General features: G+C 37.1%; 1 protein-coding gene across 3 annotated transcripts in view; it reads left to right on the forward strand.

The window, feature by feature from the left end:
* Nucleotides 1-23841, forward strand: part of GNAL (G protein subunit alpha L) — a 179254-nt gene that overhangs the window by 109114 nt on the left and 46299 nt on the right. For all 3 annotated transcript variants that reach the window (XM_088054540.1, XM_005517263.3, XM_014255576.2), the window contains exon 5: nt 16430-16527. In XM_088054540.1, coding sequence (XP_087910666.1) covers nt 16430-16527 — 98 coding nt within the window. The remainder of the gene's footprint in view (nt 1-16429; nt 16528-23841) is intronic.

Below are 23841 nucleotides of genomic sequence, written 5' to 3' on the forward strand. Positions count from 1 at the left end.
ACATGCTTTGGTTGCACCTTAAGTACTTTGTGACCTGTGCTTGAGCAATTTTGGAAGAGCATGTGAGTTTTTCTTACTGTTTATGCTTAGAAAGAGATATGGAAAACACTTGTTTTCCATGGGATATCAGTGTAGAACTTAAATAACTTAGCAAAAAAATAGATATTTTTTTCATACATCATAAAATTCTAACTGGTTTTGTAAAGCCAAAGAGAATCTCTTGTCCCATTATTTAGTGATGTATTTGATTTATCTCAGTTAAAAGTTTTAACTCCAAGTCAGTTAAAGCATAGTCTGTGCATGTGCAGCTGGTGTTTTCCTTGGGCACTGTCAGTGCCCAGGGAAAGATTGGACACCCATCCCAATGGTGTCTCCGTCTCTATCCTACTTCTCAGCACTGGCCCAGCTGAGTTCCCACTCCTCAACTGAGGCAGGGAGGGTTTCTGTGCAGGGCACTGCCTTTCCTGTGCAGTGGCCCTTGGAAAGAGGAGAGAATGACCATTTTCAGGGAGCTGCTCCGTGTGGGGGGTGGGTGATTGCCTCTGGGGAAAGCCAGGAATTGTCTCTGTCATCCTCTGGCTCGGGCATCCCATGTGGTTTGGCATGACAGCATGGGAGTCCTGAGTTAGACAAGAGTGACTGGTTTGTTTTACAAACCATTAGGGAAAAGTCAGTGCATCCACAAATAAGGCACATGCTTTTCTTCAAAGACTTTTTAGGGTGTCAGTGCTGACACTAAATGCTCTGGATTTGGAAGAGCAGTTTGGATGCTGAATATGCAGATAGATGTGCTACATGCTAACTTTATTTTACAATAAATTTTATTTCTCATTTTTCCTAAGGTCTGAGATAAGTAGCAAAATATGAATGATGGGGACATACTTTCAGATGTCAACACTTTATCTGTTGACTTAATGTTTTAACTGAAGAACTCGAAGTGTGTCTACGTCTATGGTTTATGACACACAGTCTTACATCTGGTTTATGACTTGTAATCTAATGATATGGCCACACAGCAGCTGTTTTCTGGGAGGCATGTTAGATAATCTGTAGTTTTCCAACTTTGTTCCTGGAAATCTTCATTATGACCAGGTAAGTGTTAGTTGCTACATATGAATACAGTATCTATAGCAGTAAATTAAAGTTGGAAGTTGATGATATGGCCGTAAATCTGCAAACAGAAAATTTCCAGGTCAGAGGATTGACTCTGCATTTTGCAGTGTACCAGATTTATACTGCATTAATGGAGAATATTTTTATATATTCAGAAGAATGTTTTAATTGTTCTATAAGTTGCTACTAAAATTCCTTGATTTAAATTAGCAATCAGATATACAGTTCAATAACATTTAAAAACTCGTAGCTATTAATTATGTTTGGAAGGAGATATATTTTGAGAACTGAAATGTAACAAAGATCAATTTTTTTATATGTTGATATATAAAAACAATATATAAATATAAAATTTAAATTGCAAGATGTAGAACTGATGAGTGACCTTGATAAATGTCACAATTTCACCAAAAGGTTTAATAACCATTTTGTTCTCATCACAGGGAACATAATACCTGAAAATGTAATGCCAATTAAATGACATCTCTTAAATTCATGCAACATATGAATGTAGTGTATCTGCATTGATCTGTCAAGGTAGGATAGGTATTCTGACCTAAGGATTTTTTCCACCATTGTAATCATGCTTTCTTTTTGAATGATACAGTTAAGCTACCAGAAGCTCACTCCTGTGAAATATTTGCATTTACATTAGGTTTTTGCTTTTACACTGCTGCAATTCACAGTTGAATTTCTCACACGCTGGTCAGGTGTAATTAATCTAGCAAAACTTTGTGATATACAGCTCATATCCGTCTCTAAGAAAAAAAAAACCAAAAACACAAAACAAACAGAACTGTGTACAACTTTGATATAAAAATCCTTGGAGTTTTTTTTAATATATATCAACTCTCTTCTTGTGGCTGTTACCCAACAAAGATACCTGTTTTATTTCAAGGAACACATTTATTTAATGGTATTCCATTGTACCGTTTTTGGCCTCTTCTGTTGCAAGTTGTTGTCTACCATATTTGTAGGAACTTAATGCAATTTTCCTTTTGGAAATGTTTAGTTCAGTCAGCTTGCCTGGAGTAACAGGAGCCACTTAACATGTTTGGTGAACTATATTAAGTCAGTTCAGCTAGGTGTCTAATCTTTGGCATCTATTTTAGAATGAGTCTTTATATTTTATATAATTGAAAGGTGGCTAATTCAATAATACATGTTCTGGCTGCCTGTTGCTTTACCAAAATTCCAAAATGTCTCTAGAATCCTCCTAGCCAGTTTGCTTCAGTAGAAGCAGGTATGCTTATCTTGTTGCTTGCTTCTAAATGGAAATCCACTTTTCAGTATTCTCTTGATAATAAATAACTTGCAGTTTACCAGCTAGTACCATTAGAAGTATATGTAGTAATGAACCAGATAATAATTGTGCATCAAGGGGGTATTAGCACTGACTTGTAATTTAAAAGTGTATCATAAACAAGATGATCATGGATCAGTTACTGACAATTGAACCATGTTTATTTATGCTATTTTAGGGTTTGCTTGCAGACCTATGTTTCAACTTCATGTGTGGTGTAGCTCTGTGGATCCTGTAGCTATTGTTAATCAACTGAGACAGTGTGTTTGCCATCTTGTTTCTACTAAAAATGTAGAAAAAGCGTTTTCGTAGTTGTCCACAACAGTCACCATCAACAGAAGTGAAACTGCTATTGTACTAAAATGCTGTTTTAGGAAGCCAGTATTTTCTCTACATTGTTAATAATTGTTCAAGGGAGCAGCAGCCTTGTGTTGAGAGTACAGTTCTGCTAACCTGCTCACCAGGAACAAACTATAGGTTAAAGCCTTGCCCCATCCAGGATGTCTGAAGATGCTGATGGCCATTGGAGCTTTGCCCAGGAGTTTATGTACTTTAAGGGTTCAAATTAACATCAAGGTCCTATCATACCAACTGCTTGGGGGTGCAAAAGCAAAATGTCCTCTAGCCTTGCTGAGATTTGCTGCAGCCTATGTGTGCTTGGTGCAAGCATTTTGTGTGGGAAACATCCGGTGCCCAAGGACAGAGCTAAATATTCAGCTGTGTGGGGAAACATTCAGAAGTAGAAATTGTTCAAATACAAGTGCATTGAAGAGCCAGTTAATTAAAATAAGTGCTCATTTTCATATTTCAATATGGTTTCTAAAAGTCAATGAATGTATTAGAGAAGAAACTTGTATTTTTTGATTCTGAGCATCAAAAACCCATACCTTATATGGGGGATGTGAGTGTCCTTTAGTTTTCAATAGAAAAGTCACAAAACTTTGGTTTGTGGATCACCATTCTCTTGTGAAGATAACTCTGCTCTTTATCTGCATTGTATTATAGTTTTATATAAATAAATCTTAGTGAAAAATTATCACACTAACAAAAGTATAATAGGCAGAAGGCTTTATTTTTAGTTGCCTTTTCAATTGCAGGATAAATATGATTTCAAAGCGTGGTCCTGTAGAAGGCAAATCCTGAAAAGCAAAGTTTTTACACAAATTTCCTCATCTTACACACTGAATCTTTCATGAACTTATCTGTATAAATAGCTTAAAAATGTACATCAAATGTTTGTTTAATTAAATTATATTGCATTAAAAATAAACCTCAGTCTTTAAAAGGTAGATAAGAAAGCCACAGCTTGAAAACAGAAACAGCTCTGTATGAAGAAGGCATTTATGTTTAACCAAATGTGTCATACACCAAGTGTGACAGATTGAAGTACTATTTAGAGTCTTGAGTTCTCCAAGTCAATACCTTTTTTTCCTGGAAATAAACAACTTTTTCATTGTGTATTTAAATATTTATTGTGTGCTTTAAATGTAGATATTGGATTATTTCACAGTGTTGAGGTTTGGACTTGCTACAACTGATCAAGAATTTCACTTCTGGTGTTTACATACATTTTCTGGTTTAACTGCCAAAAAAGTCTTTGTTTGAATTAATGAAGAAGGCTCTTTCTCTTGCTAGTGCATTTCAAGTTGGAAAACTAAAAAAGCTATGGATTAATAAACAATGGATCTGTGGACAGGTAGAGAAGAAGAAGAGCTTGTCTAGTGTTTGTTTAATTAAAAGTCACTACTGGTGATGAACTACCTTCAGTTCTCAAAAATCTATGGTTGCTTAAAGGTTGTTACCTATAATGCTCCTGTTCCTGGCATTCTTCAAGAAGATATTTAGAATTGGGAATAACCTGTATGCTTTTGTTGCCCAGCCATCTCTTTCAGTCAGTCAAAGGAAGCAAGAGGTCTGAAAAGACTGAATGTCTGTGGAACGGAGTTTCCCTAGAAATTCAGGGTGGTTGCTACTAAAAGACATTATTTATTTCTGTTTCATTATGAAGTCAGTTGGGTTTTGTAACAGAAGGTAACAAAAGTCTTTGTCTGACTTGTCTTCCCATTGTTTCAAGGCCTTGCTCACAACTGGCACATATCTGTCAGGTGTTCTCTCCAGATCCAGCTGAATTAAATTGTTCACCAGGTACAACGTCCAGCAGGTCCTTTTAGTTTGTGTGCAACCACTCGTCTTGCAGGGAGGTTGTTGATGGCCCTGTGGTGCCTCTGGCAGGCTCCATAGCAAAGTAGTACCTGAAGGAGAGAGAAGGGAGAGAAGGTGCAGGGAGGCTCCTTTGAGTCTGACCTCAGTTGTTGCAGGTTGGAAGGGTCCAGTATCATTGACCTCAAACTCATAAGTTCTGTGCTTTACTTCAGGTAGGCAGTGTTGCAGTTGGTGGCAGTTTGATTTTAATTAATCCAGAGAAATGGATTTCCTACCATTTCTGAGACAAGTGCAAATCATTTATTTCTGTTTAAGGAGTTCTGGCAATATTTGTCTTTTAAACTGAATAAAACCTAGTGTTAGTATCTCCCTCAATTCAATTATTTTACCTCACGTCCCTGCTTCAGCATCATTTGTTGAGATTCGTTAACAATTCTTTGGCAGTCACAAGACACTAATCATCTGTTTACAATATTGATCAGCAGCTTTCATGTTAGATTACATTTGAAGTGAGAAATAATCCTGCAGCAAATAGTAAATAAAAGACTGGGAAGAAAGAGAAAATGCTATCTTAGGCTCTATAAAGTTGTTTTTTTTTCAGGTGGCCTGGAAACATCTACATGCCAAACAGTTGGGCCCCTTTAGTTTCAGCTCTGAAATTCCAACAGTTTCCTATCCACAAGTTGTCCATTTTCTCTAGTCATCTATATTCTTAAAGACAGATTTTTGTTCCTATACATACAGATTTCTGTTGACTTCTAAGCAGTTTCTGAGTGGTAAAAGTATTTGTGGGCTAACAAAAAATGCTTAGCTTCTGATGCCTCAACAGTTTTATTTGTTACTATATATACATTCTTTCCATGTTATACATAATAGGATGTTGTTACCATAGTTCTCTAACATTATGTATTCTTCAGAATGGGAATTGAAAACCAAATAGTAGGAGTTAAAAATTTTACTTTTCTGAAGTTGCTAGCTAAATTTCTTCTAAGTTAGTCTGAAAAGGTTGATTTCTGGGGCTCATTAGCACATAGATTTGTGGGAACTGTCATTAGAATAATGTTGAAAGTTACATAAATTGCAGCCAAGATTAACTTGCATTTACTTTGTTTACTTTATTTACTTTATTTACAGAGCTTTATTAAGATACCTGAATCTTACTGAATAATAAGATGGAGTAATTCTGCATCCATAAACATTGTAAGCACATCTTCAAACTATGGGGTTCCTTCAAAACATACTACTTTCAGATACTCAAAATTTCTAGTTCATGCAGTTATATCCAGTCATTTCCCAGAATAGTTCTAAAAGGCAACAGCTATAACTTAGAAAAGACAAAAAAGTTTTTGCTTTTTGTAGGAAATCCTTTCTTGTATACATATATGTGTACTTGCAGTTTTTAATTAGAAGAAAAAGTTTCCTGAAACTCAATTTAGTTTAGCCACAGAGATATAATAAAGACTTGTATTACCTTTTCCTACTATTGTAAAAATTTAAGAATGAGTAAGTTAGTGTGCTGAAGCTAGGTTTTTGCACATGGATAAGGACAGAAAGAAGTGTCAAAAGAGAAGGAATGCTGAAGAATTTAGCTAAAACTTGGGCAGAGGAGCAGGAGGCTAAATAGATCTGGCAGCAGCAGACTGGCTTTTCCATTACTTTCTAATACAATTATTAGATTGCTCAAGTTGTGGATGCTGCCCGTTTGTCACATGATGTTGCCAGCATTTATTTCCGAATAAAATCTATAAAAGGAAATGAGAGTTCTCTGTCCTTGCAAACCACTTGTCTGGTAGGAAATCACTTACAAATAATAAAGTGCATATTAGAGCATGAAATAGTTCCTTGATGTATGACCTTCAAAACTGTTTTAAGGAAAACAGTTGAAGCTGGGAGTAGTAGAAACTTTTCATACTGCAAGAATTACAGGCTGCAGTCCTGTGTTTGTACAGCTCACTGGACACTTGTCTTCACTTCTGAAACTGTATTTACAGAAGCAGCAGGGGTTCCCTATGGGCAGGGCAGGAGAAAGCCTGGGGACAGGGAAGAGCTGCCTCTCCTCAGCATTGTACTCCACTGGTTTGACTTCTTTGGGGGAGTCCCCACCCACTGAATAATGATAACAGAGGAAGACTTGTAAGAAGGGCTGAAAGCATGCAAGAGGAACTTGAATAGGGGGTCAGGTTCTTGGTGCCAAAAGGTGACAAAGTGCACATTCAGATTTATCTCTTCAAAGCAGTGGGCAAGAATTAACTTCATGATCTTCACTACTTGGTGAAATAACAATCCACTGGAGGATCTCCATTTTTTGGTACTGATTCGTGCCCAAATACATTGTGGCATGGAATAGAAAATTGCCTGACTATACAGCTAATACAAAATGGGATCTAATACAATGTTACTCGAGACTGTAGAGATCGGGAGGATTCAGATCCAATTTTGCCATGTTACAGCATGTAAGTTATTGTTGTTGGCCAGTGTTTTGAAAATAAAAAACTTGATAATATTTCCTGCCATGAAGTGCCTCAAGTTTACCACTTTATTATAAATATCTAACAGGAGCACCTCTCAATTCCATAACGATCCCTTCGTCAAGGATTGCAGAGTGATTTGTACATACTCACTGATTGGATGTTACATTGACTTAAAATTTAATATGGTGTTCATTGCAAAGGCCCAGGAGTTAAATGAATGCAGAACCAGAAGCAGTAACAAAAGTGCTGTGGGCTGATTTGCCATCCTTTATTCCACACGGACTCTGTTCTGTTTAGTCTTACCTAGTCAGTTTAAGATGCAAATTTTGGCATACAGAATCTGTACATTTTCATGGTGCCATTATTGCTTTCGATAAATAAACAGCAAGCAAACATCTCCCATTACAGGTGACATACAGATTATGTGTTTTTCAGTAATTTTTCCGGTTTCAAGGCTCAGTGCTCTACAAAGACCACTATGTAAGCATCATTTTGATAACAGGGAAAAATCACCTGTTCCATATTTTTTGTCAAGTCATTATATATTTTTCATTCTTTTTGCATCTTGTTCAGCACTTACAGATTAATTTCATGCTTTGTCATCATCTGTTGTCCACAAAAAAATTCTCCTTGAGGGAATTATACCAGTACCTACATCTTTCTTTCCACAAGTGCTTCAGAAATAAAAAGGGCAGCAATGTTGTAGGATTGTGTAATGCACCTTTAATTACTTTCACAAATATTTTGAGAGGTGTTTTCTTTTTTTCAAATGAAGAGCTTTTATGTACATTCAGGGAGAGGTCCTGACTCTCCGAAACCAGCATAATTTCAAGGAAAAGAATGTGCGTGAGCTTTCCATCCTCGACACATTTTTTAGGCACTATATACACTAAGTAATTTGCTTAAATTATCTCTCCTTTTCTTAGTTGAGAGCTTGGTGGCCCCTTAAAATAGCAGGTAGGCAGCAGTGTTCAAGGATTTGAACAGACTGAAACTTGAAGTACACAGTTAAAATGGAAACTAGAAGACTGAATCAGAGGGTTTTGATTTTAGTATGATAAAAGCTTTTTTGTCTAGCTCAGAAAAAAACCTCCACTATTTAACAGGTAGTGAAGGAAAAACATTAAACTATTCTTTGACTTACAATGTATTCCTATTTGCTAAGGCTATCCAAACCACAGTGCTGGCCTCAAAATTATTACGAAAGCACAAAATCATGTTATTATTTTTGCTAGTATGATCTAAAGATCTTTCAGGCCTTTTTCTAGTGTTTGACAGATAAAAGTTTGAAGCATATCTTAATGTATTTCTCAGACCTTGCAGATGAGTTTTGTAATCTATGAAAGTTGAACTTGTTGATTTCTAGAAAATAAGATGGCAGATGGAACATGTTTCCAGCAGGCAGAAATAGAACTGTCAGGGCAATCAGGCTGATCCCTCAACTGCACACGCTTCTTGGAAATTTAGTGTAAAGTAAGAGATTAAAAGTGAAGTCACAGAAACAGTTCAAGAATGGGATGTAGAAAATATCTGTGCTGGTTGCACATGTGGTTTTTGAACACTTGTCAGAGGGCTCCACAATTGATGCATTTTTTCTAATGGTGTTACACAGTGGCATGTGGTGGTCATGTGCTTTTATACATTTATAAATGCTGTTTGTTGCCCCAGCTTCTTTCCTTACACTTGCAAGTCAGATAAGATTCTCCTAGGAGTTAATATACTAGTTTTATTTTCTTGGAATATAAAATGCCCCAGCACAGGTTGTGTTCTGTGAAGGTGGTATTTGCCATCCTCCCATGTTCAGCTCTGATGAACTGAGGTTATACTTAGTGCAGACTGATCATGCTTGAAGACTGCTGCATCTGGCCTTATAAAAAGGCAAAATAAGTCTAATGGAAATGAATAGAAGGTAGATCTGGATGTATTATCCTGTAATTCTCTTTGACAGATCTGAAGTTAGGTTTTGGAGGAGGGTTAGAGGCCAAACTGCTGCTGTGCCTATCAGAATGAGTCACTATCTAGCAAAGTAATTGCATTGATTATTGTACACCCACAAATTACAACAGAAAATACTTTGCAGGGGGTGGAGGTTGTACTTTTCCTAAAGGTTTCTGTATAATTAATCCACTGTAAGTGCTGGTTCTTTAGAAACATCTGAACCCTACTGTTGAGCATGGTTCTCGTGTGCCAGTTGGCCACCCCTTCCTACATGGTTGCAGTGTTTCTTATGCTATTGCTTTGGTGCTAATGAAGGTTTTGACAACGCTGCTGTTGGGGAAATTCAAGTCATGTATTCTGCTTTTGTTTTTAAATTGTTACTGCTAGCCTGTCTTCATTGCAGGCATTAGGAGTTTGAGCAGCTGCATTTTGTATACCTACAGCAAAACAGCTCTCTTGTTAGGCAGAACATTTCATAAAGGATTAAGGGGAGCTGACTGAGCCATCAGGGACACATTTAACTTGTAAACAAGAGGTTGATTATCAAGAGGCTGTACTTGTTTGTGGAAGAGGTAACTGAGCAGGCTTCCTTCTCTCTTGGGTGCCTTACCTTTGTACTTCACCCAATCATTAAATCCATTTAAATTTTTTTTTGTTGACACAGCTTGCATTTGCACTCAGTAGGTGTTTGGGGATGAAGAGCAATTTTAATAGAAAATTAGTTGCTACACTTGTTGCAAGAAAACCAGTAATAATTGGAGTCACTGGGGCAGATTGTCACTCACTGTCTCTTGCAGGTTTCTTGGAACATCAGTTTACAGCCACCTCAGTTAAACACTGGGTTAGGATTCAAATCTAAAGTCAGGCTCTCAAAGTGAGAGCCTGTCTTTAGTGAGTAGAGACTGTAGAGGCTTGCAAGAGAGTCTGGGATCCACAAAAGTAGTTTTTGCTTCATAGTGTTAAATTCCAGGTGTTTACTTGGCTCAAATATAAACTTTTTTAAATTGCCATTCTTCTGTTACTTTGCAAGGCTTATGCTGAAAAACCCAACAGAATATTGATACACTGATCAGATTTGTGACATCTGCCAGGGTGGCAGCAGACAGCCCCAGGAGCTGTGAAGCTTTCTGGAGCATGAGGGGGAGCTCAGCTGAGCTTCCCATCACCCACGATGCACTCACTCTGATCATCCCCTGGGCACCACATGGAAAAAGGTTTCCTTACAGCTCTGTGGGAGGAGATGAAAGCGCTGGGTTAGAGTTCTTCCTCCCAGTCATCTTTCCCAGACCGTGTTGCCGTCTGTTCTCTGCTGTAACAGTGCAGTATCCTGCTGTTTGCTGGTGCTGTCGTGCTCAGTGACTTGGGCTGCAGGCTGATGGATCTGGTTCAGTTTTGAACTCAGACTTGGTACGAAAAAGGATGCTTCAAAGGATATTGTTTGAATTGCAGCATCAAACAAGCCGCATTTAGAAAACCCTGCAGGTAGTTTTCCTATACATCCTTCATTTGACTCCACTGGGTGTCATCCTTATGGTGTTACAGTGCTCCCCATCAGTTGTCACTCTCTTATTCTAGGAAATTTTCCCCTAGTTCTGTGGATGGGAGACTGGGACTGCCTGTATGTATATATATATATATACACACACATAGCCCCTGCACTGTGCATTGGGAGGTACAAATTCCCTGCTTAGTCAGGAGGCACATACCTCCCTTCCTGTGTGAATTCATTCTCTGGATCATCTTGTGCTGCAGTTGTCATTGGGAGCTGGGGAGGTGTTAGGTGGGAATTTTTAATGCATTGTGTGATTTACTTTTTGTTTGGTTGAGAGAAGAAGTAGTAACTGAAATTCAGAATAGAAGTGATGACTTCATTTCACACCCACAGTGGCAGAACTATGAAAATGTGTAGCGTTTGCCACTTCTTTAAGTGGTTGTCAGGTAATCAGACAGGTTTAATCTGTGTTTTGGATGAGAAATTGTCTTACAGTCCTGACAGTCCTGAAGCTTAGGAAAGTAAGAGCATAAATTTTGGCTTGAGGGAGATTGACTTCACACTGATCTAAGCAGTTGTTTCCATGTTTACAATATGTTAACAGAAGTAGAAAATATGGCTCTTGGATGAGGCCTTCTACATTCCACTTTCTGGGAGACTGAAAGGTAACGTCAGGATAGATATTAAATGTATTCTTCATCCAGAAGGAAGGCAGAAAGAATCTTAGTAGAATAAAAAATTGTATCCCTGACCTAACATGAACTTCTACGGTTTGTAAAGCAGTTAGCTGAAAAATTATTTTTTCCAAAATACATAAAGATCTGTTCATGGAAGATACGTAATTGTTTAATCATCACTAGTATTTATTCCAAATTGAGATATCTAAAAAGTGAAATAAGTGCATTTCTTAGCTACTTGAAAATTTTTTGTGGGAGTTATAAGGGGGAGGAGGTTTCTAAGGTAACCTACCGATACAGAAGTTTATTTCCAAAATAAGGGAAATTGAATTTCTAGATCAGGCTGTAACTTCTAGTAACACAAAGTTGAAAAACAGTGCCTTTAGGCTTAGCTGTAGTACATTGCATTTGTCACCTGTATTGTTTTCTTGGAATGCTATGTATGGGAATACATTGAATGAGGAATTTTTTTCCCTGAATTAGGTGAGTAAAAATATTTTTACAAGACCTTTTAAAACACAGTAAAAATAGCCTATTGTTTAGATCAGTGATAACAGCTCAGGGTGTTTCTACATTTATGTACATCTGAGCTTATTTTCTTCTGAAAACAAAAAAGTAATCATAACCTGCTTTTGGCTCTTCGGCTTCATGATTTTTGGATGATATGTGATTATTTATAGCAAAATGTGTCTGCTAGTTTGGAGGTGGTTCAGGAATGCAGGGCTGAGATTTTGGATTGTCTCAGGAAGAGTGGAAAATTTCCAAATAGTTTTATATTAATAAATATTTGAGATGTCGTGTGTCATACCTTCATTTTGATGACATCCAAATATCACATCAAGGTTTTGTATGGTCTAGTGATCGCTATAACTTCTTAGATAAATGGTTAAGTTAAATGTGTGCAATGTAAAAAGTACCTGCAGTTCATGACCCCTGTAACTCATGAGATCTAAAACAATATCATTTACTTCTTTAAGGCTCCAATTAAAATACTACATTAAAAATATATTAATTGTTTTATTTTATATATATATTAATGTTAATAGTATATTAATAGGTACAACTATTTGTATGCCTCCATCCCTAAGGAGGAGTTTGGTTGAAGCAACTGTTCTGTTTGGTCATGATGTAGGAGGTTTTCTGCTTTCAGCTGCAGTACATTATTTCCTGATTCTTTTCAGTATGCTACCATATTTTTAGTATATTTCAGTGACTTTTTTTTGATCTGATGGAAGTCAACTGCATGTGCTTGCAAACACAGAGCATCAGATTACCAGAGTGATTTACGGTGTCCCTGTTCTGTTCTGTCCCAGTCAAGGTTTCTTAAAGGACCTGGCTTGTGACTTCTAAGAACTGAAAAGCCATTTTCCAGGAGTCACACCTTTAAGAAAGTTTGACCAACTCAGAATGTAAGCTACTGCAGTCACAGTTTACTCTTAAAAATCTTACTTGTGTTTACCTGGCCTAAGGTAACATTTGAAAATGTTTTAGCCCATCTTCCCTTACCAGCTGGAGCAAAGCTGAATTCTCTGTTCTTTGAATTATCCTGGCTCTTCCCCATTACAGGAAATGCCACCCCAAGGATACTGCTGCTCCAGAGCAGGAACTGCAGGGCAGGCAGAGCCCAAAGGCCCCACCAGAGCCTGCTTGCCATTGAGGTGGCCACAATGTGGCCATGGTGGGAGGACAGAGGAAGAGGTGACAAGCAATAGGATTCGTTGGACCAAATTGTAAGGCTTGAGAGGAGGGGAGTGATTGTTGGAAAGCTGGTCAGGCAAAAGGGTCTTGATTGCAGGGGTTGAAGTTGATGTGATAACTGGTGTCTGGATGCTGTCCTGTGATGCAGATATCCTGATATGTTTGCCATGTGGAGAATCCTCCTCTGTGCTTGCACTGGAGGGCCTTATGCACATGAGCAGAAAAAATACTAAGGAACTTACAGCAGATGAGAGAAGGGTTAAAAACAAATGTGAAAAGTTGGATCATGGTACTTGGCACCTTGAAATGAAACAGGATTTTTCTGGAAGGCTTTAGTCACCTGGGAAGGAAGGATCGAGTAGCTAGCTGTGTGGGAGGCAATTTGCAATCAAGTGTACTCCTCTGCAGTAGATCGGTACATTTTAATGAGGGAAGTATATTTGCTCTGTTTTATATGATTTGCTTAGGACTAGAAGTCTGGAAGTCATTTTAAATAGACTGCTTTGAGACATAATGGTCAGGTGGAAATATTTGAAGCATATGATATGGAAACCCTGTATTTACAATGTATTTGTAGGGTCTCAAGAAGCTGAGCTGAAATGATTGCCTCCTTTTCAAAAGAGATTTTTAAGAGTAAATAAAGGTCATACAGAGGATGTAAAAGCAGAAGTGAAAAACTACTGTAGCTATGCAACTTTATTTATTTGTTTGCTTATTTACTTTGTTATTTAGATTTTCAGCTGATCTCTTAATCCATCCACCCTGCAGAAAAGGATACCTTTATGCTGACCTCCTCCTCATCCCCTTCCCTTCCTGTAGATTCTGCAGGGCTGAATGGGACACATTTTTTACATGTTTTTACATGTTTGTTCCCCTTAGAGATGGCTTTCAGGTGGTTAGGAATTCCCACCCCAGGATGGGGAGGAGAGGAAGGCAGCCACACTGTGCTCAAACCCCCCAGCTGCAGTGGTGAGTGCCTGTGGGAGGAAGGGCTGAGTCGGACACTGCTCCCACCTGAGGGGATGGAGAGCTGGCTCCTTCTGCCTCAGGACCTGACACCTACCCACAGTTCACTCTGCCCCCTGAGAAGCCAGTGCTTTTCTTTGGCCAAAGATGCCAGCAAGTGAGAGGCATCCAGCTGATGCCCCAAGTATCAATCAAGCATAAGCTTCATATTTGAGGAATGTTTCACGGTTTCTCATATTTATCATTTTGACTTTCCAATTCTTTCTTTTTCCTGTAGTTGTGCTCTCTGTTATGTGTGTCTACTTTCTCCTTCTACTTCAGTTTAATATCTTGTCCTTTCTTGAGTTTGTTTTTGCTTTTTTCCTACTGTAGGAACAGAGAGTTTATAATAGCTGTAGCATCACTTCAAAAGGTGGATCTGCAGTGTTTAAAACAGTCATTACATAAGTAATTAAAATAATGAAGACTAAATAAACATGTCCTCACCAACTGAAGAAATAAAATTCAAGGGCAGTATAAGCATCTGCCAATATATAGTGTTGTTTCCTCTCTTCATACAAGAATTTCTGCAAAGGTTTCTCATGCCTGCTTTAATATCTTTTTTTCTCTGACATTTTCAAAACTTAAAGAATGGAATTTTCTCTCTCTCTACATTGTGCATGGTATAGTTGGGGAAAAAAAGGCAAAAGGTTTTAAATCCTGAAAAGGTGTGGGGAGAGACTGGCAAGCAATTTCAGAAAGGTTTCAGAATTCAGATGTTTATGCAAAATTTTGACAGGATCATGAAGTGAATAGTGATATTACACCCATTTTACACAGAGCCAAATTGAACTGTGGAAAAGCAATTTGTTAGGTTTCACAAATTTGTGACTAACCAAAGGACTCTGGTGATTTATTAGCAGTGTTGAGGTGTTAAGAAAACAACTTCTGTGTTTGAGTTGACGTATTGCTTTAAAAATTTTGTTCAAGAGAGGAAAAAGCCATATAATAAAGGAAATACTAATTCATCTAAACATCCTTCATTTGAATTTGCAACTTTTTCTTTTTTTTTTTCTCTGATTCTACTTTTGTACTTCTTCTCACACATGGATTTCCCAGTCTCCTCTGAGCTGGACTTCTTTGGAATACTCCCTCACGGGGAGTTCCACTTATCTCAGTTCTTCAGGTCAGGAAGAAAACTCCAGAGCTTGTTAGGATATTGTTTCTTGTATTTATTAGGATGTTATCACAAAACTTGGCACACTTTTCCAGACTTTTTGCTCAAGTTCAATTCATCCTGCCCTTTTGGTTCACTTTGGCTTTGAAGGCACAAAATGCCCCCAAACTGTGCAGCCTTTTTATCTTTATATGTTTTCTTATCTAATTAACAATAGACACATATATTATTTTTCTTAATAACCCAATGACCCATCACTTGTGTGTTGCACTGTGGCATTTTCTAATCACCTACTACTACCAAAAAACTTCTAGAAGAAGAAAATGAAAAAAGAAGAAGGAAAAGAGACAACACCCTAAGTCTTTCATCTTGTCTTCTATTTTCTAAACTAGTTTAAACTCTAAACTTTTAAACTTTTTCACTCAGTGACTAAAACTCTCTAATCTACACACTCACACTTTTAGCTTGTCTATCTAACTTTAACAGTTGTTTTCATGTAACACCATGAAAACATGCCCATAAATTTCATGTTATATGAAATTCAGCGTTCTCTTGGATCTCAGAGTTAGGTATCAGAGACAAGGACACACACTTTGTGTCTCAGACTCCAACAGAATTTAGAAAGATGTAGCTGGAAAAACTCTGTTACAGTGTCACTTACCAGGAAGGATATAACATAAAATGGACTCCCACCTTTAAAATGGGCTGGATCCTTGAGTCTCTAGAGCTGGGGCAAGAGAAAAGAAGGAGCCAGCAGGCAGGGTTGGACCTACGTGCCTGCATGTGTGTGGCTGTGGCTTCACAGGCACCAAGGACAGCTTTTGTTCCTCTTTCAGATAATTCTGAATTGAGGTTGCTAGCAGATATTTCTGGATTGGGTAGCCTGGGATAGCTGCTGGGAAAAGCACATTGTGCCAGGCAGCTGTTTGGAGGATGTAGTGTTGAACAAAGACTCTGAAAGTCTTGCAATCAAGTTATTATATTGCATGAGAAAATACCAAGTAGCAGAAAGTTGTGTTTTTCAGGAGAAATTGCACAATCTTTTTAATGTTACAGTCTGGTTCTTTCTCTGGAAAGCTAATGTTTATAAGCTGAGCGACTTTTTGCGTCAGTTTTATGCCTTTTCCATGACAGAAGCATAAATTCAGTTAAAAATGAAGTGAACATGCTTCTAGGTAACATCTGTACTTACAATAAATCTTATATATGGACTGGCATGAATTTTGAAGATAGTCTTCATTGTACATCATGTGCTAGAAACTCTCAGAAGCCATATGTTTCATATATTTTATGGCAATATTGCTAATAAATGCTTATAGCCTTTCTTCTGTAAGTGCATAATATATAATTTTGCAAAGCATAAAGCATGAAGGCTGAGGGAAGGAAAAGCGCAGATTGGAGATGGGAAAAATTGAGAAATGATCTCTGATTTATTGCCTTTCCAATTTTCAGGAGTTCTTTGAACATGCAAAAAAGCTCTGGGATGATGAAGGTGTAAAGGCGTGCTTCGAGAGGTCAAACGAATATCAACTGATTGACTGTGCACAGTAGTAAGTATTTCTTTTTATGAAATTTATAGCCACTAATGTGATCGTCTATAACAAGTTAGAAAATATATCCATGAGATTCACAAGCTTTGTAAGGTAGGAATTAACATTTCCATTCTCTGTATAGGAGTGGAGCATGTATAGAAAAATTAATTTATTATTGTAGTTTGCCATGATTATACAACTAAATATCCTGCCTCACATAGTTCACATCTAATGAAGAAAAGTATGAAAAACCAAGTAACTTTAAGTATCTTTATTCTACTCAAAATTGATTTACATAAAATCATTTCAATTGAAACTATTAAGCTGAAAAATGTTGAGTCAATCTAAGGAGAATCTTTTGTTTAAAATTCTGAGACCCAGACTGTACTGAAATTGCTCTGTCTTTTCACATTCCATAAAAATTTCTGAGACATTTACATAACCAGATGCCTACATTACTAATATATTTTCTAAGTGGAAAAAATTATAAGCAGTATTCAATTTAAGACAGTAGTATATTTGGTATTCTGTCCTTCAAAGTGAAGTGGTACACACTGTACGTAGCACAGTCAAAATCTGTAAACAGGTTCAGTCTGGTCAGAAATGTTCTGAGAAGTGTAGTAGATTGTAAAGGTGCAAATCATAAATACATAACACAGTGATGAAAACCTGTTAATCAAAAAATAGTGTGTTAACACTGCAAGTGCTACAAACTCTGCTGTCCTTGATAGTAATACAGGTTTGAATTAGATTTCCATTGAAAATACACATCTCATGTGACCCACTATTGCGAAAATATATACTCATACAGTTGCTATGTGATTTAGGGTTTTCAGAGAACATGCTCCAGTGTGTTATGATTTGTCTAATTGGCAGTATGGTCAGCAGCAATGCCACAAGTCTGTTCTTGCACTCAGTGTTTTGCTTTCCTCTCCTCTGTGCTCTTGGTGCCGAGCCTGAAGCAGAGGAATAGGTCCATGTCACTAAAAGAGCTTATTGAGCTTCTGCCACAGGGGGAAATTTCAGTGTTGTGGATAGTAGTTTATTTTCCCTCTTTCCAGACCAGTTTTTGGGAAAAAATGACTCATCAGCACATGGAAGTGAGGGAAAATTAGATATGTGTAGGAAGGAATTCATTTGACCTCAGTGCACTTACCAAACCCTGGGCATTTGCTCACAGTCTGGAGTAGCTGGAAATTAAAGCAGTGGTTGTACACAGAGAGACTTAGACAGCTGTCCTAGATTGTAATCAGTGGGTTTCCTCTCTGCCCTCACTCACCACCACCATCATAGTACAGATCTGAGTTGTGCTTGCTGAAAAGTGCAGACTGACTCTTCATCATATCTATTCACAAACTCAAATAAAACACCAGACCAATAAAATAAAATAACAATACATATTTAAAATACATGAATGTGAACCCTACTTCAGTGATCAGTAAGGGTCGATGTGTCTCATGATCCTACTTTGAAAAATGGTGTTGATAGAGCCAGACAAAACCAGGAGTACACCAAATTATAGTGCTAATGGTTGTATGCTTCCCTTTAAAAAAATGATGCCTCCCTACAGGCTCTGACAGGAAGAATGTTAGGTCTCATGTTGTGTCCAAAACCAAAACACAAATGAGGGGAAAAAAAATTGATCCAAAATTAAGTACACTGTCTTGGAACATAAAACTAAATCCTTCTGCCTTTTTTCTCTAAAAGGTTAAAGGAAGTTAAATAGGATTTTTTCTGCTTCTTCCCTACATATCTTCTAACTGTCTTGCTTTTCCTTTATTTTAAGATTATTTGTTACAGTAGTGAGTACATTTGCATAATTCTTCACCTTTAAGACCCTTTATGAAATATCATTTGATACTTAAATATTCCTTGAGTGTGTCTGTGCTTTTCCTGTCATGATCTACCTGAAAATATAACGGCTGAGTGACGTACAAATCCTTGTTTACACACCTTCAGTCTTAGAGCAGAAACTTGAAACTGAGGTACAGTTGTGTCACTCAACTGATAAAACAGCCTTTTTTTTCCCAGGTATTGATTTAAAACACTGAAGTATAATCTTGACAGAAAGATACTGAAAATGCACCCAACTTTTATCTGCTCCTCTATCCAGAGGAACATTTCTGTGCTAGCGTTGGATGGAAATTTGTCAGGGTGGTGGGGTCACATCCTCCTCAAAACTTACAGCCTGTGAGCAGAGATTGGAAATCCAGTTCTGATACCCACACATCAGTTCTTTCATACACTTAAAAAATACTGAGGGTGAGGGTGCTGTTTTCTGCCCCAGCAGGAGCTGGTGGCATTTCCCTCTGAAGCTGTCCATGGTCATCTTTAACTGGTGAAGGGGAAAAGGGAAGGAGTGTAATGCTGGTACACATGCTTACTGTGGATTTTGAAACATCTGCAGTGTTTCCATTACACTGGCTTTAGGAGAAAGCATGCCATCAGCTAAATCCTAATCTTTTGCTTGGTAGTGGAGGAAGAACATTTTCAGTAGGTCACCACTTCTCAGCTTAAAAAGACACAAAGCCAAACCTAAAAAGTCCCAGCATGTATTATAAATATCCCTGGACTACAAGTTGGGTGGCTGGCTTGAAAATACTGAAAAGCATTATTAGCAAATTATAATGTCAGCGGCCAAACTTGCTGACTGTTAAATGAGTTACAAATACAGTGTATTTTGGAATAGTTTAATTTGGCTAGAGTACAGGGCTTCTGTATTTTTAAAACTTAACCTAATTTTGTTTATTGCTGTGGGAGAAATATTTTGCTGGAATCAGAGGTAGTAGAAGGACACAGAGGCAAATGTTTTATTTATTTTATGCCTGAAAGTTAGTTTTCCTTGATCCTCAATGCCTTTTCAAATTATCAGTTTCCTTCACGGGAATGAGAATGGGGACCTGTTTTTCCCTCATTCTTATTCATTTAATAGTTTTTATATTCTTACATGAGTCTTCGTGTATCTGCACTCATTTAATGCATGCATCATGTTGATGCATCATGTGATAATTGTAACAAATACGAATCTGTGACCAAGCCAGAGGTCAGTAAAGATTGGGATTGTTCTTTATCACCAGCTACAAAGACATTTCTGTAACTCTTGGAGGGGGTATTACTGCATGGCCATCAACCATCTTCTTTCCTTAATAACCTTCATCTGTTTCTTCGAGATTAATATCATTAAACTGACAGGTTATTGTTTTCCCTGCCTTCTGTTTTAATATTTCTTACAAGTTAAATTTCAAGTTTAATCTCAAAATCTGATACATCCTTTGAAAAGTTGATTTTATTTAGTTGTGTCCCCATTTGACTTAGACATATTTCAGCAGATTTGTTCTATTTATGATGATAAATATCCCATCTAACTTTAACTTATTTGAACTCTATTCAAACTGTATTTTTTGTCTATGTTCACATAATTTAAATTCAGCAAATTCTAGTTCTACAAGGGACTTTCAGATTGTGATTTAGGGCAGTTTTGGCATTGATCTGTCTAGTATATAAACAATAGGCAGAAATGAAAATTTTCCTGTGATGCTAGGACAGTTTTCTAAAAGTTAGTTTCCTATGTGATGATTTTTTAATCCAGCTCCATTTTTAATATTTTAATTTCTTCATACTTGTTACCAAATACCCAGATTTTATTGTATCCATGGAAAGGAACCACAAAGATAAGTTCTGTAAATGTAGAACAGATCAAAACAAATAAAAGTTCAGGTATAATGGCTTTAAATTAAAAAATGACCCAGAAAAAAAAAGCTGGTGAGTTGATTATGTCTTTAAAAAGGTCATCAATTTAAGCCAATTAATTTATGTGGCAATGAAGAGGTATAAAATTTCAATTCAGAACATCAGTCATCCTTGGGGCATATCGGGCACCCCCAGTCTGCTGACATCCATCTGTTGTTTCCATAAAGGAAGCATTTGAGCTTAGTTTTGGCTACTCAGCTTTCGGGTGACTTGACAAAGTTAGTTTCAGTGATGAGATAAAAGGTGTGGGGATGCTTGCAGTGCTCAGACATTGCTAGGTAAAGGTGGTAGTATTAGAGCACAAGGCACTTTGGGAAGGGGAGAAAAAAGACAAAAGCTGAACATTCAATTCTCTTTTTAGGTCACACACAGCTCAAGTTCAAGCTGTTGTTGTTAGGAATAAAAAAACAACTCCTTCCAGGTTTATTAGAAAGTTCCAGAGTAGAATTTTGTTTCACTATGTTCACAAGGAAATAACAGCATGTGTGTTCATGAGTAGCCCTGGCTGGAAAGGGTTTTACTCAACTCACTTGAGTTCCTTGGGATAGGAAGTAGACCAAGGATTTAAGAGAACACTGCCCTCAACCAATACTTTGTCCCAGTTTGTCTATCAGTCGTCTTTCCCTGACATAATACACCACTGCTGATATACTTAAGTGTGAAGGCCTAAATTGGTCTCTACGTGAACATTTGGGCTAATAAAACTTGATTATGCAAGTTCTCAGGAAAGCAAACACAAGGGATATGAGCTTGGCCAAAGAAAGTTGATTTTATATTTGAGCTGATATAGATGGAAAAGACACAGATGTTCTTTTTCTTTGCAGTTATTCTGTCCTAGAAAACGGTTTCAGCCAATTTCTGAGATGTCTATCCTAGTATTAGGTGGAGTAATTGAAAAAAAACCAAAAAACAACTCTTTGTGTTGTCCACAGATTCAACTCTTGATGTGAGAAAAAAGATAATTGTTTTCTCAAAAGCAGCACTTCTTAAAACCAAGCATATTTTTTACTTGCCTTGAGCCCTTCTAGACATAAGGTTTAATTTCTGGCATGCACAGTCATCACTAAATTTCCTCTTATAGGCCGAGGTCAGAAAAGCTATTTTGGCATTCTCCACTACTTATGTCTAGTGTGGTATTGCAGTATTGCAGTCAGGTGTATTGGTATATTCTTTCTTCATAAGGGGCAGTGAAGTAAATGTGGATAGATATATGATAAATTAAGCTAAACACTATATTTAGTGTTGCTCTTGTTATCTAGAGACCATTATTTTTAAAAGCAGTGATTCCTTTACACTTGATAACTGCTTATTAAGTACAGGATTAATACTTTTTACTTAGAAAAATGAGGAAAAAGTATTAATTTGAAATGTTTCATGTAACGAGATTTTAAGAACTAAATTTTTATGGTGATACAGAAAACCATATTATTTCCTTCCATATTCTGGTTTATATATAAACAACTCACTGTGATGATAAAGTTTCTTCATTTTTTCCTTTTAAGATTTCTCATGCAATATCACTTTCAAATCTTAAAAACTCATTGCTTAAGTTAGAAGCAATTTTTTTTGTTTAATTCTTGAACAAGTTTTCTCCAATTACACGATCTAAGCTATAAGCCTTAGCCAACCACTAAATTGTTATTTAATAGAAAAAAAAAAGAGGTGATATTTATAGAGTAATCACTTTAGCCTCACTGATGAGTCTTCTAAACAGAGGTGGCTGCCAGATAGGACAGAAGTCATTCTCCAGTGTGTAATGCTTGCATTTTTCACTGTTTACTAACTAATAGAGCATACTCTCAAGAGGCAGAATTGTGGTTTCTAAAAATATGCACTGGGAATTCTGTGAAATAACCTTTTCATGTGTTGTGTTTTTTTGTTGTTGTTGTTCCCCTTTTTGCCTCCAGATTTGATTTGATTTAGCTAATTCTATCTTCATTTTGTTAATCAAAATGTGACCATGATGTTATAATACTAGTATTTAGAAGTACAAAGATATAGAATAAGAAGTAGCTGGAGAAACCTCTAAAATGCCTTTGTATTTTCAGTTTGGAGGATGGACCAGTATGAAATACCATTCACAAATAGCCACAATGGTATACAGGCATGTACCCCCCTGTTCAAGCCACTTTAGTTCAAAAATGCCTTCCCATACCTAGAGAAGACAATAAAATTTCTCAGATATAAAAATAAGATAGAAGGTAGTTGATAAACACAGCATCTTCTCTGCCTTTTAAAATCGATGTGACAAATGCTTTTTCTTATTAACAAATTACCACTGGAGAACTGTTTCAGCAGCCCTAGATGGGCTACTCAAACATAAATTTAAACCATACATTTCCCCACATGCTTCTCTGTGTATGACTGGGTCTGTTTCCTGCGGTTTTAGAAGAAGTAAAAAGGTTGAAAGTGGAAGGCAGAAAAGCATAAAATATTCCTTAACCTCAATTTAATGGAGTAATAAAATATAAAGACCAGGCAGTCATGACAGATGCATGAAAGTACACTTTGATTCTTTCTAAGATGTTTTATTAGACAGTGTTAGTTGTCTTCGAAAAAATACAGCAAAGCTGGCTTTATTCTGTTGAGGAAACAGTTCTTTCCCCCCCTAGTCATCAAATTTTTCCGTTTTTCCTGAACTGATGAATGTTTTTCCTAATTCTATTTTTTTAATGACTATTTTGTACACATGGGACAATAATAGATGCAGGACATGTTAGTGTAACAAAGCAACTCAGCCTTGTTCGGAAATGTGATCTATTCAGCAAATTGGAGAATTGCAAGTAGGTCCATCAGCTAAGCTTGTGTGCATTTAGTTTTCTCTATTAGTATCCAGTATTTAATTTGGAGATATATTTTTCCATATCCTTTCTGCAGAGTTAAACTGCGGGCTTTTGCAATTGTGTTTGCAGTACAACACTTGAGGAGTTTTTCAAGCCTGAGCAAAAGACTGAAGCACCAAGACACTCAGTGTCACCCTCAGCACATACACTCTTAAAGCATCAATATCCTTTATAACAAAGAAAGAGCCTTCTGTTGCATTTATTATTAAAAGAGAAAAGGCTGTGTTTATTTTGCATCACAGCAGTGAGGACAGATGTGAATAGGTACTGGTACAGGGCTGAATCAGTGAACTGGGACAGTGGGCCAGTGTGACTGGTGAAAACCCCAGACTCTGGGATACTGAGCAGGAAAGGAAGGCTTCTCTGTAAGACTGGGCTGCACTGAGGGACATTTTGTTTGAATATTGCATATTAAAATCATACCTGTACTTACTAAAACATAGGAAAGGAAAACAGCAGTTAATCAGCGTACTTTGAATTGCTTTGGAAGTTTTTCTCTTATTTAGAGAACAGATAACTGCGAAGAAAGAGAACCTTAAAAAATGTGTATTCCTGAAGGCAAGTTAAAGAAAGAGTACAGTAAACATGCTGATACAGCTTAACTTAACTTAATCCTGATTATGAATCATTGTTCAGGGTCAGCATCGCAAAATGTCTTGAGATGAAGAAGCCATCAATCACTGCTGATGATGGTTATCTAGAATCTGCATGCAGGATTTATGAGTGGATTTCAGAAGGA

The sequence above is a fragment of the Pseudopodoces humilis genome, chromosome 1 (genome assembly GCF_049639895.1).
Source record: "Pseudopodoces humilis isolate 2021_Gansu_Grassland_sample_001 chromosome 1, ASM4963989v1, whole genome shotgun sequence".
NCBI lineage: Eukaryota > Metazoa > Chordata > Aves > Passeriformes > Paridae > Pseudopodoces > Pseudopodoces humilis.